We start from the raw sequence: 12,895 nt of genomic DNA, 5'->3' as shown, positions 1-12,895 counted from the left end.
CCAGTACGCAGCACACCTTGACGATGACGGATTATTACGTCATGTAGGACGCAGCCGGTCCATCACAGCCCTGGAAGCTCCGCCTCGCTGGACCGCGTAACCGGAAATTACGTCATGTAGGACGCGGCTGGCGACTTTGGATAGGTCTTCACATTAGGCCAAGATGGCGGCCGCTATCGTCCGAGGTTTGGGCTCCGCGTTGTCCAAAGATCTCCGTGAAATCCGAATTCACGTCTGCCAAACGTCCGCAGCCAGCAAGGGAACCAGGTGAGAGCTCACGCATCCCGTGGGCGACGTTTGCACGGAGACATATTAGTCGATGTTCCACTGTCCTCACCAACCTGCTAGCATTCAGTAGCTAGCTTAGCCTAGCCGCGGCTCTCCTGGCTAGCGTCAAAGTCGACGTCACCCGCCAAACCGCGAGCCATTTTAGAGAGAAAATGCGATTGAGTTTCTTCGGTTACTCCAAGTATTTAGAAAATGTCATGTCATGTTGTGCAAGTCCCATAAAGATTCTCCAGCTGGCCGATCATAACGCGACTGGCGAGGTGTGTGTGTGTGTGTCCGTGTGTGTGTGTCCGTGTGTGTGTGTATATATATGTGTGTGTGTGTGTTTGTGTTTTGGAACTGGACTTGCCAAGGGCGATCCTGAAACAGCCTCGTGAACTGGCCAGTGGCCTCGTCCCCGCAAGAGGAGCAGCACTTAACCAATTATTTGGCTACAACGACGAGGCGTTGATGACAAACTACATCAAACTTAAAATTGTCCGAATCCTCGGATTTGGAACCTCTCCCCCAAGTTTGAAAGCAGACTAATAATCTACTTTGGAAATTGCCATTTGTTTCGGACGCTCTATGGACCAAAGCAGAAACTAAATCATCCTCTATGAATTGACAAAGCATTTAACAAGTTCATCAATTCATCCTTAGTTGCGGCCCGATTCCAAAGTTGTACGTGCCGAAAGCAAGCTCCGAGACTGATCAAACAAATTGGTGTTGTGCCTTGCGTATTGTGACCGCTGTCTTTGCTTTCCAGAGATTTTGTGGAGCAGCACTACGTGGCGCTCAAGCAAGCCAACGCAGACTTCCCCATCCTGATCAGAGAATGTTCCGGAGTGGAAGCCCGGCTGTGGGCCCGCTACGGTGAGTGGCCGCAAGGCATCGCGGGAGAGAACATTCCTTTGGAAGATGTAAAGATTTGCGAAATTATTGGCAGCGTGCTTTTGTAACTGTCACTCGTTGCACTCAAAGTCCGTTAACTGAGTAATCGGGAGATATATAAAAAAATTAAAAAAACTATGAATGCAATAATTTTCATCTATTAATACAACAAATAGTCAAAAAACGTTTTATTGCTATTTTGGCTTTGTCTTCCGTAGTCGCCAGTTATTGTTATATTGTTTATATGTTAAAATATATACAATATTTTGCCAATTTTCCAAGCGCTAACACTGTTTGCACATTCGTGTGGGAATCTTCACTGCCTCGAGGGCCTCGGCAGACTCTTCAGAAGGAGGGCGCGGTCGCCCGCTGCCTTGTGAATAAAAACGTGGAAAAGCATTCAAGTTGTGGCGCCCGCCGCGGAAGCGAAAAGCCGGACAGCTATTTTGCAACGTTCGCTCTCTCGTAATAGTTTGACATCGGGTGCTCATCGGCGCATAGTGCATCCATATTAGGCCTCAAACGCGGAACGGCGCCGGTTTACGTGCGGCTTTTGTCGAGTCCTATAGTTGGCTCGTCGGTTCTGCCCCAAAGTAGTGCTTTGACGCTGGGCTTGTTGTCTGTGTCTACCGACAGATTTTGGGAAGGAGCGCAGCGTCTCTCTGGACAATATGTCCCTTGACCAGGTGGCCCAAAGTCTGCACACGCTGGCTCAGGCCAAGCCATGAGACACCTGCAAAAACTGTAACCCCCCCCCCAACTCGCCGTGTCATGTACTGATGTGAATAAGGAAAAAATGCAAGTGGAGATTTTATGGTTGTAAATGTAAAACTAGAATAAAACACCATTGTCCATTGAGTTGGATGTGATGGATGAAAAGAAGCTGCACTGACATGGGTGGCACCAGCTGGTCCTGGCGAACCTTCAGTAGAGGGCAGCAGAGCACAGCTTGCCTTTTCTGCTTGGGACTGGACAGTCATTTTCACTAATGGCGTGTATTTGGTGTTGTGATTCAACACCCAAATGAGCTAGCCTTATTGATCTTTGATCTGATCTCCTCAACCTACTGATTGTATTCAGGAAATTGACAACAATACAAGTTTATTTCTATCGTGCATTATACAACAGCTGCTAGACATTTAGCAATGAGAAATGCACAGACAGTGAAACTGTCAATTAAAACGCAAATTGAGATACAGCAGCAAAAGAGTAATGAGCGTATCAATGCTACCCTAAATACTGAATATATATATCTATATATCACTGTGTGTGGAAAGACTTCAAAAATGTAATTTTCATCTGATAATTGAAATGATTACTCTTTTTGGACATACACTTGAGGAGCACCAAAATCAACTTTTTATTTTCGTAATGTTTGCACCAGTATTTACAGCTATCGACTGCTATTATAAATACTTTAAGCACACGCCCAGAAGGTCAAAACCATTGGCAACAAAATTTATTGCCAAAGGCTCTTTAATCATTTTAATTTTCACACAAAACGTTTATTTTGACATCCACACTTCCTGTCAGAAGTTTCTACTAAGGGGGAGTAAGGAACGCTGATGAGGTCACAACAGAGCAGCGACGACATGAACACAGAAATAAATGACACGGCTTCCTTCCTCTACCACCCTCCAGCCGAGGGGCAACGACAACTGGCCGCCCCCGCTCCGACTTCTTAGGTCACCATGTACTCCTGGCGCTTGTTGAGTCGAACCTGGCACAGCGACACGGCGCCCACCGCCACATAAACGCCAGCGGCGATGAAGCAGTTGATGCCCACTTGGCTGTACAGACTGTAGATGTTCTGAGGAGGCTGTTTGCTGCGGAGAGACAGAGGGAGTGACGTCACTTCCCGTTGCCAGACCTAACGTGCTCCCGACACATCGCACCCGTCTTAATTGCAGACTTCTTGCCCAAGATATGGATGGAAATGGAGTGTGGATAGGCGGCACTGACTCGTTGCGGATGTCCTCCTCGGTGAACGGGACGTCCTCAATGAGCACGGCCGACTTGGCGCTGAAGAAGATTCCCAGCATGGCCTGAAACAAACAACGCAGCCAAAAAATGATCCAACGTCACCGGAAAATTGTCTTTTCATCGCATCGCAATCCCAGCTAAATGTTCCATTGAAGGATTTAGAGCAGATTCTCCTTCGCCATTAAAGGAAATTGCTCAATTGACAAAATTGTCAGCAATATGCCCCATTCGCACTATCATTCTGAACACAACTTGCCAAGAAAAAGCACGACTTGGATGCTATCACGATCATCCACTTTCAAAGCCTGATTTGACACCGAGGCTTTTATCCAAACTGGCGCCGTTAGTGTGCCACTTCCTGTTCTCAAAGGGTCACATGAGGGGGGGTGTCACGTGATCACGTCACAAGCACAAGGCTTCGTCTACAACCTGGAGTCAAACGAATGGCACTAATAGTAAAGCGCATGCGACACAACAAAAAGAAAATGTAAGAGGAGAAAGTTGCGTGTGTCTCACCAACATGATGACGCCCCAGACGCTGATAACGATGCCGCACGCGGCCATTTTAGGGCCGCAGAAGAGCAGCGACGGCATCCTTCGCGTTCAACCCTCGCACGACACGACCAAGAGGACGATTGTTGTTGCTCTTTAATGAGAGCTGAAGAAGGAAGAGCTGAAGAAGGAAGGCCAAGGAAGGCAAGACGAAAGGCAGAACGACGGCCGAGCTGCGCCGACGCAGGCTTTGTGTCAGATAATCTCCGCGAGCTCGGCAATGCTCGGCCAGCATTGGCTTCTTGCTCGTCTTCTATTGGTGGCGGCGCATTACCGCCACCTACTGTTTGAAGCGTAGATCGATCAGCATTAACATTACCATGATGCGCCTCTTTGCTTGTTTACGGAAGATTAGTCAGTAAAGAAATAATCTAAAGGTTCGCAGGATTTCTGACTTCAGCCGTCTGCCTTTATGCCAATTCTTAATTTTGAGTAGAAATTAGGCGTTTACCGTTGAATATGTTAAAAGTGAATTTACACAAGATTTTCCCCATCTCCTCGATTCCACGTGCCAAATGGACCCTGATTTCATTTTCATAAATACGAGGGTTTGTTAGAGACATGAATCTATTTGTCAAGATGCATTTGTAGTGGAGCCTCTTATTTTGCTTCAAACATTTAATCACCAATAATGTAGTGAGGACAACAATCGATAGGGGGCGTCAAAACAAGTATTTACTATCTACGTTCACGTTCATAATGTAGTATTATCTACTACTGTGTTACACTAGTTATGCTACACGTAGAACACGCATGCATGCATACATATTTATACTGATTAAATACGCTACATGTCAGTACAATTACAGTATTTCTACTAACGTACACATTAAGCATACTGCTAGCAGCATAGATAGAAGCATACATGATAAATTGTATCGTACTCGTGCACACTGCTTGCTTACATATTACATTGCACTGACTTCCTGGTGATATGACCTTTGAACCCAAAAGCAAGAACTCACTTTTTTCCCACAGCCTATGAGAGCTGCTGCGGCAGCAACCATAAAACTGCGACTGTACTGCGTGTGTGTCTGTGTGTGTAGTCCAATGATTAACTTTTACAAGCATGTGGGTGTGGCCCCAGAGCAAATGACATTTTTTCTCATAGAATTTAATATCGGGTTTTCTCTCTTTTTCATCTTTCGTCTACTCGATAACCATGATGACAACAATGCCAAGATGTCACACCCACATAGCTTCATAGTAATAATCATGATGATATAACTGTTGTAAATGTGTCATAAAAATGTCATAAAGAGCATGTCATAAATGTGTATAAATGTCCTCAATACATACAAGTGTGTCATAAATGTGCATTTGTGTCATAAATGTGTGTATGAGTATGTCCGGAATTGAATACATGTAATAGATGTATCCAACTGTCATAAATGCATCGACTGTGCATGTCCATCATGTGTGTGTCATGAATATTATTATTATTTGAATATGTATACATTACAAACGTGTCTTTACAAATGTCAAATATTTCATAAATATGTACTCATGTTTTTGCATATACAATATGGGCAAAATTTAGATCCACGTTATCAATGTTTTGAAATGTGTAGAAAGATGTCATCATTGATTAACAACAATCCAAATGTATTAAGATGCCATGCATGCAATTTGAACATACTGTAAATGTAGAAATGTGCACAGGATGTTCGTGAAGTGTCTTTATAGATATAAAATACATGTATTATGTATTAAATGTGTATAATTACAAACAAAATGTGTATGCACAGAAATGTCCATGTGAAGAATCCTTCATAAATGTGCGTGTTAGCGTTCAAGATGAGATGGCGTCTGTCAGCAAGGAACGTGATCATTTTGTGCCATCCGAGGACGACATATCGCCTGGACTAAGGTGACACGCACAGACGCCATCTTGAATTGGCAAAACAACCAATCATGCATCAAGGCCATGCAGGCAGCCATTTTGTCCCGATTGTTTTGTGAGTGCGTGAGCTTGTGTGCATATATATGTGTGTGTGTGTGTGTGTGTGTTTGACAATTTATGCATGTGTGTACATAGCTGCATGCATGCATGCGTGCCCGCCCGCGAGAGCATATGTGCGCGCGTAAGAGACAAAGAGAAAGGTCAGGCAAGTAAACATTGGTGCGTCTCCGTGGTGAAAACCTTTTATTGTCATCATCCTCAATAAAACTTTATGGCAGGCGGGCAGGCAGGGGAAGCTCCGCCCACTTTGTTAGTATGTAACCTGCTGTATCAAAACGCCACGGCAAGCCCTGATCAAACCTTGGCGCTCTCGGTATTTTCCGATTTCAAGCACACTAAAGGGCTTCAAAGCAAGGTGGCTGTATTCACACGCCCACACGTATGCACTGGCACGCGCCTACACTTCCACGTGTACACTCATAAGAAACACATTAGATAAAGACCTACACACATTCATGACACACAGCAACAAACAAACACTCACCAGCAATGGTGACTTTTACTGATATGCCAAGAGGCAAAGTGGAGCAAAAGACAAAGGTCTTCTGCACACAAAAGTCATGCAGTGTCTGTTGAGGTGTGGTGTCCAAAGAGCAAACACAATGAAGGATCCTGCTATCTGGGTGTGCGAGATCATATAACTAACTTGCTGCCGATAGAAGAAAAAAAAAATGAAGGGGGTGGGGAGGAGGGCTGGCTAACCATGTTTTTGTTCATTATACTTTTGATACAAAGAATCTGAAGAAAATCCAAATGATTTACGTTTGGCATCGCCGTCGCGATTGCCGGTGGCCTTGCGCAAAGCGCCAACCAGCAGACCAATCAGGAAGGGTCTGTGATAAAAAAAAAAACAACACACACACACAAGTGCCTCCAGAACTTGAAAATGCTAATGTTGCCCACAAATGGCTTGTAATACAGTGAGTTAACCGTCGAGCTGTTGTAGTGGCCAGGTTTCACGGCATCGGCTTATGTTGCTAACCGCTTGTCGCACTGATAAATAGCATTGGCTTTATTAGCTCAGCACTCAGTCTCAGCATACTAATGTCCCAACTCGTTAAAGCTGAACTGAGACGTCGTCAAGCTCACAGTCACTTAGCATTAATATACTAATTTAGTTATCTGCCAGTCCGGCATCAAGATGACAGTGTGGTAATGAAGTGAAATGCTTGCCTCACCGCTACTTAGCATCAGAATGTTTATGTCGCTAACTCTTGTTTTTCTTTTCAGTGTCCTGCCGACGTCTTCGTTTGTGCTCATCGTCGTCACGGTCACGTCACGTCACCACGGGGAGGCGGCTTTCGAAGAATAAGCGCAGGAAGCAAGCGGGTTCAAAACTCTTCTTTGATGCTGATAGACAGTGAGGACGGCGACACCAGGCCAGACGGAGACACCAGGCCGCTGCTGCTGCTGGTCACCATGGCAACGCTGCCGGAGGAGGACGACGACGAGGCGGGCTGCTGCTGTTGCTTCTTCTTGCTGATCTTGCGCTCTTTGGCACGCCGGTTCTGGAACCAGATCTTCACCTGGAGGCCACCAGTACAAATGGGTAAGTGAACACACCTGTTCCCTAATCTCACCTGAGCTCTTGTAAATTGGAACACGACTGAGTCACTTGACAACGGGCTGGTGGACTTGGCCAATTGACCAATTTTTTTACTGCGTGCTGCGCTCACGTTTGTCGCCTGCCAGCATTTTTGAGCAGAATGCCGGCCTCACCTGTCGCTCTGATAGACTGAGGGCGCTGGCGAGCTCCGCCTTCCTGCGGATGGTGATGTACTTGCTGTAGTGGAACTCTTTCTCCAGCTCCAGACGCTGGTGGTCCGTGTAGACCACACGGTACTTGTCCTTTGTCCGCGTCTTCCCGTCTGAAAGCCCAAACTTCCTGTTAGCGTTTGGCACACAGGAATTCAGGTGTACCTGTCTACTTCTCGTTTGGCACCCAGAAAGTCACTTTTGTCAACTTGCCCTTATCTTGGAGCATGTAGTACTCAGGAAGACGTTCTTTCGGTCATGTCAGATTTGACACTCGTGAAATGACTTTGTTCTGCTTTCTGAGCATTTACTATCTTTGTACTATTTATCTTGCTGGGAGCGTTTAGCAAGCAATTGCCTCTTAGCTTTTCAGCACCCTTTCCTGTCAACCGTTTCTTAGCATTAGCACTCGCAGTCCATTTCCCGTTAGCGTTCGTTTGGCTCGGCCGAATCTCCAGCGCTCAGTCCATCTGCTACGCATCAGCGCGTCGTTAGGGCGCCGTGATTGACAATTCATGCTAAACATACAGAGCCCACACTCAGCGGTTCCAAATCAACAGATATCTTGTTAAAAAAGTCCCAAGAAAACAAATACAATCAACTCCTCACCTCACCTGCCTTCACATGTGCCCTTCTCTCTCTCTCTCAACTCTCTCTCTCTCAACTCTCTCTCTCTCTCTCTCTCTCTCTCTCTCTCTCTCTCTCTCTCTCTCTCTCTTCTCTCTCTTCTCTCTCACTCTCTCTCACTCTCTCTCACTCTCTCTCTCTCTCATATCGATCTATCGAACATTGGAAAATATTTACACACGGTATATACCCATCCGAGGTACACTCTGAAGTGGTGCCACCCAATCGCCAATATTTTTGTCATCGATGATGTCCATGATTAAAAATGTCATTTCGCCAGTTTAGTCAAGAATGCTTAAAAAAAATATTCATAACTATTGTTATGAATTATAATGGTTTACTTTATCACGATGTAACTAATCACGCAGAAGAATAACAATTAGTTAACAATATTGTTTTTTTGTTTTCAGAAAAGATGATGAATTCATTTTTTAAAGATGACAAAAATGTCATTTTGAGATCCGTAAATTGATTTCTATTTGACAAAAATGGAAAAGAAGATGAGAGGCCTCGGTTTTCCCCTAGTTCATCAGGTTTTTGAGGTATTTTCATTATTTTATGGTGAAATTTGAGCGGTCAAAGCTTGCGCAAGACGGATTTTACCATTCAGCGTGTCAACAACAAAAAAGCAACCTGTTGCTCAACCTAATCCGAATATGAATATAAAATATATTGCTGTAATTCACATTGATTGCTGCTGCTGATGATGAAAACCTGATGTGCTAGAGAAAAGAAAGGGCAGATACAAATCAGCGCCAAACAGTCATGAGGAAAGTTTACTTGTATTTCTTATTGAAAGTGTAAAAATGTGTTGGCGTCATTAGTATCAGGGTTCCATAAGATCCATTCTAAATGGATGATGATGATAATAATAATAATCTAGACAATAGTCTCAATTTAGAATGATTGTAATTGTTATGATTTCGCCGATGTTATTGCCACTTTGTATATAATTACAAAATACAATAAGTAAATGTGAAATTCAGACGGCTAATAATGGGAACAATAAAGATGTTGACTATAGTGTACTCTCGACTTACTGGGGTTGGCGAGCGGCGTGGACGCGCGTCGAATCCACTCGTAGGCGTTCCTCCTCTGGGGGGATCCGGTCGAGCCTTGCCCGGCTGACGCGTTGAGAGAAGCGGCCAGAAGTGTCGGGGGCGGTGGCGGCGGCTGCCCGGCAAACTCCGGAGGGCTGAAGCCAAGGTTGGGGCCCCCAGCGGCCACGTAGTGGTGCGCTGCCCACTCGTCACGCGTGGGCTGCGCGGGGTGAGGAGGCGGATGAGGGAGAGGAGGCGGAGGCGGGGCCGGGTAAGCCGTGCTCCATCCGCCCCCGGCCCCGCCGCCGGGTGGGTTCTGCTGGGCCTGCAGGTGGGGGTCTGCCGCGAGGCCGTGAGGGTGGTGGGGGTGGTGGTAGCCCGCGAAGTCCGAGTACTGGGCCGGGCCGGGCATCGGAAAGTTTTGCGGGCTGAGGCCGAGACCCGGATGTCTGCTGACGGGGTTCTGGTGGTACATGGAGGGGTCCTTGTCCAGCTGCAGGTAGCCCACGTACATGTTTGCTGGCGGGTGTGAGGAAGAGCAAAGTGTGTGTGTGTGTGTGTGTGTGTGTGTGTGTGTGTGTGTGTGTGTGTGTGTGTGTGTGTGTTTGGTGGGGAGAGAGCACGCTCCCTCGCTCGCTCGCTCGCTCTCTCGCCTGACGCGCGTGTGGCCGGGCCGAGTCCGTAGCCCGAGCGTCACCAACTGCTGCCCGCCTCCACCCCGCGCACCTCCGCGGCCCCTTATAATGCCGCCTGGTCACGTGGCCGATTTTATTGCGCTCACCTACAACCACATCCCCCTTCGTCCATCCCTCCTTCATCTTGAGCATCCACACAAGCCCGTGAAAACCTTCAACTTTGGTAGTGCAGCTATAGTGTATCGCATGCTGGTTACATTTCATCGTTATGTTTCCATGTTGTTTTGAACGCTATCATTTTGGAACAGGTCCTCCATCAAAATCACTTCGTCCATACTTGATGCATGTTTCCATTTAACGTTCACGTTTTCATGAAACGTATGAAAACCAATTCATCGCTATTTGATTCATTTCAGTTAATAGGAAATTGGAACAAAGAGCCCATTCACTCTGACTTTATAGATAACATAAAAACTTTACATGCATGATAAATATGATCGGCTGCTGCAATGTGTCTCATTAGTTCCGACGTGTCCCCAATAGCCATGAAAAGTCAAAAGTTACCCGCCTGCTTTTTTTTTATAAACCGACTTTCCAATTTAACGACAATTGACGTTAATTTTTTGTTTGATGTATTTGCCCCCAAAATTAAAATGGTAAAATCTATTACATTAATTCAGAGCGTCTATCGTTTATTATTGTATCATTTGTTTTCATCTTGTAAATACAATTAATTTTTTCATTCGAGATGTTCAAATCTAGTCAAACTCATATTTTTAGAAACTAAAATTTATTTATTTCAACTTTTTAGAAACTTCATTGCCCACGTTACTCTTTTTACTTTACTCTAATTCTGGGATTTTTTTTTTTTGACATTTTTGGGAGTTGCACACTCAAATGAATTGATCAGCAAACAGGAGAAGCTGTCAGAAAACGAACAAAACAGATCAAGCGAAAAAATGTTAGCAGAATCGTGTCAAGGTCACACTTGATGTCTTGTTTTGAGAGTTTTCAGTAAAAGGAATTAAGGAAAAACAATTGACACCGTTCTTGACCGCACGGTCTCGGTTGTCCTTTTGAAGCGTGTGAAATTTTGCGGCGGCGACCAGTCATTGTTGACTATTTATGGATTTACGAGTTTACCTTTTTATTGTTTTACACTCATGGCTTTTCTTTGTCTGAGGCCCAAAAGAGACACTTTATTAGGTACATACACACACTATTCACCTGTGTGCGCGCGCGCCCGTGTGTACATGCGTGTAAAACACCTAATTTATCTCCCGTTAGTGGTGTAATTAATTTGTCGTACTTTAAAGGAAAGCCATCAAATTTAGAGCCGCTAATCACTTTTTAAACGTTAAAACAAACACAAAAGTATATGAAAGTCACACACTTTTTTTTCACTTTTCTCCGTTTCTACCTAAGTATTATATGTTAATCTTTGACACGTTAATAACATTTTTAATATTCGTCTTTGATGTAAAAACATGATATAAAGATGCGTTCAAGAAAACAATAATGACCAAACATACAACAATTGTAAAAATGGTTTTAATTAATTAAATTATGGAACATAGTTTTAAAAATCAAAGTTAAACTTATTATTATTATTATTATTATTGTTGTTGTTATTATTATTATTATTATTATTTATCATCGGCTCCAGCATTTTGATGCGATGGGATAATTACATCATTTACAATAATAGCAATGATAAAAGCAAAGATAATTGTAAATTCAATAACAAAAATATATAAATGCCTTATCGACATATGTGTTTGTTTACTGTGGTCATACAAATAAAAATGATCTTTTAGGACTTCAATTATTTGAGTCATTTTTAAAATGGCCGTTTTGGCTTGACGAAAGAGTGAATCTCGATGTAAAAATGAAAACAATCAATTAAAAATATGTATGTAGGTAATAAGGCGCACCTGTGTTTTTCTGGACATCCATTTTCTGTCACCTGTCGTTCTCAAACATTAACCAAGCCAACATGGCTGCCATCGTAAAATCTTTTACGACCCTTCCAACCCCCCACACCCCCTTTTTCTCTTCTCTTCTTTTCTTTTTTTAAAGTCTTTTACAACCTCCTTGACACACTTTGATGCCGCTCACCGAGAACGCTTGCTTTAACCCTTGAACTGTTGCTGTCTTATCATAGTTTTTTTAGTTTATCGTACGACAATGGTTTCGGAATACTGTATTGTATTGCAGAACCCACCCGGCCCGCTGAACCGTCCAATTCGGCCCGCGACTGGATTCCATAATTATGAGGCTCAAAACGAAAATATGCGTTCCACACTAAATCAACTAAAAACAGCAACAACGGAAACTACAAAGGCCAAAAATGCCTTCAGTTTGATAACAAAATTGAAAATAAAATGTAAACATAAAAAACAAAACAAAAAGTGTCATGCCAAATTAGATTTTTTTATTTCGTTAATATCTTAAGATCCGGCGCCCAATAGGATTCTTACGGAAGAGGATTAGGGCCAGTGAAGAAAAAAAAACGAGGGGTGGCAGGTCCTCCGACAAATATAGTTCACGACCCCTGCTGTATTGCATGATTGGACGTGTTGCGATGCTCCTCTCTCATGGTCAAAGATAAAAAGAAGCTAAAGTCAACATACGATGTTGTAAGCTGCAAGTACAAGTGAGATCTGGTTCGGCACTGATCTGATCTTGATTTGGGTCTGGTCAGGTTCTAATCATTTTCTTCGTTGAGGTCAACAGGTTCTCGTCTCGTCACGCTGTGGTCGGTCGAGTATAGTTTGGTTGAGGCGTCCTTTGTTGTTAGCGCCCCTGTGTGGTCACCTGTGTACTGCAGTTTTCACACGCTCAACACGTCACGTCTGTCCTAGCCTGTACCATGTCCAGCCGTGGAAAACGATGAAGGAAACCACCGTTGTTGATTCGTTCATTGTCTTGCTCATATTAATGTCTGGCGCCACTAAAAGTCTTTCCATTGACTAACTGACACAGACGAAAACGTGTAAGCCGACCGTATTTTTTTGGCAGTGCAATGCCAAGCTATTACTGTAAGAACTTATGAGGTGGTCATTTATGTCATTATAAAAAAAAAAACCTTTGGGAAAATGTTTCAGTTTCGGGGCTACTTTGGTTCTTTAATCCTGCCGTGTGAACCAGATTTTAGGCAAACCAATAAGCGTTCCGGA

General features: G+C 44.1%; 3 protein-coding genes across 4 annotated transcripts; 1 reads left to right on the top strand and 2 right to left on the bottom strand.

The window, feature by feature from the left end:
• The first annotated feature begins 98 nt into the window (after positions 1 to 98).
• On the top strand, positions 99 to 2,019 carry ndufa2 (NADH:ubiquinone oxidoreductase subunit A2). The gene is made up of 3 exons (XM_085936504.1): positions 99 to 267; positions 1,037 to 1,143; positions 1,798 to 2,019. The coding sequence occupies exons 1-3, from the start codon at positions 164 to 166 to the stop codon at positions 1,887 to 1,889; spliced, it is 303 nt and encodes a 100-aa protein (XP_085792630.1). The 5' UTR covers positions 99 to 163; the 3' UTR covers positions 1,890 to 2,019.
• A 226-nt stretch (positions 2,020 to 2,245) lies between these two features.
• On the bottom strand, positions 2,246 to 3,971 carry LOC147042778 (ribonuclease kappa-B). 2 transcript variants are annotated; one of them, XM_085936502.1, is made up of 3 exons: positions 3,661 to 3,971; positions 3,124 to 3,206; positions 2,246 to 2,987 (listed from the first exon to the last, which is right to left on the bottom strand). In XM_085936502.1, the coding sequence occupies exons 1-3, from the start codon at positions 3,736 to 3,738 to the stop codon at positions 2,843 to 2,845; spliced, it is 306 nt and encodes a 101-aa protein (XP_085792628.1). In that variant the 5' UTR covers positions 3,739 to 3,971; the 3' UTR covers positions 2,246 to 2,842. The 2 variants fall into 2 exon arrangements, with proteins under 2 accessions (XP_085792628.1, XP_085792629.1); XM_085936503.1 differs by lacking the exon at positions 3,661 to 3,971 and adding an exon at positions 3,401 to 3,614.
• A 1,890-nt stretch (positions 3,972 to 5,861) lies between these two features.
• Positions 5,862 to 9,595, bottom strand: cdx1b (caudal type homeobox 1 b). The gene is made up of 3 exons (XM_085936022.1): positions 9,082 to 9,595; positions 7,379 to 7,527; positions 5,862 to 7,185 (listed from the first exon to the last, which is right to left on the bottom strand). Exons 1-3 carry the CDS (start codon positions 9,593 to 9,595, stop codon positions 6,991 to 6,993), a joined length of 858 nt encoding a protein of 285 aa, XP_085792148.1. The 3' UTR covers positions 5,862 to 6,990.
• Positions 9,596 to 12,895: the final 3,300 nt, after the last annotated feature.

The sequence above is a fragment of the Syngnathus leptorhynchus genome, chromosome 17, assembly GCF_054491065.1.
Source record: "Syngnathus leptorhynchus isolate UIUO chromosome 17, UIUO_Slep, whole genome shotgun sequence".
Classification (NCBI taxonomy): Eukaryota; Metazoa; Chordata; class Actinopteri; order Syngnathiformes; family Syngnathidae; genus Syngnathus; species Syngnathus leptorhynchus.
Note: the sequence above shows the minus strand (reverse complement) of the source record. Positions and strands in the feature narration are given on the sequence as shown.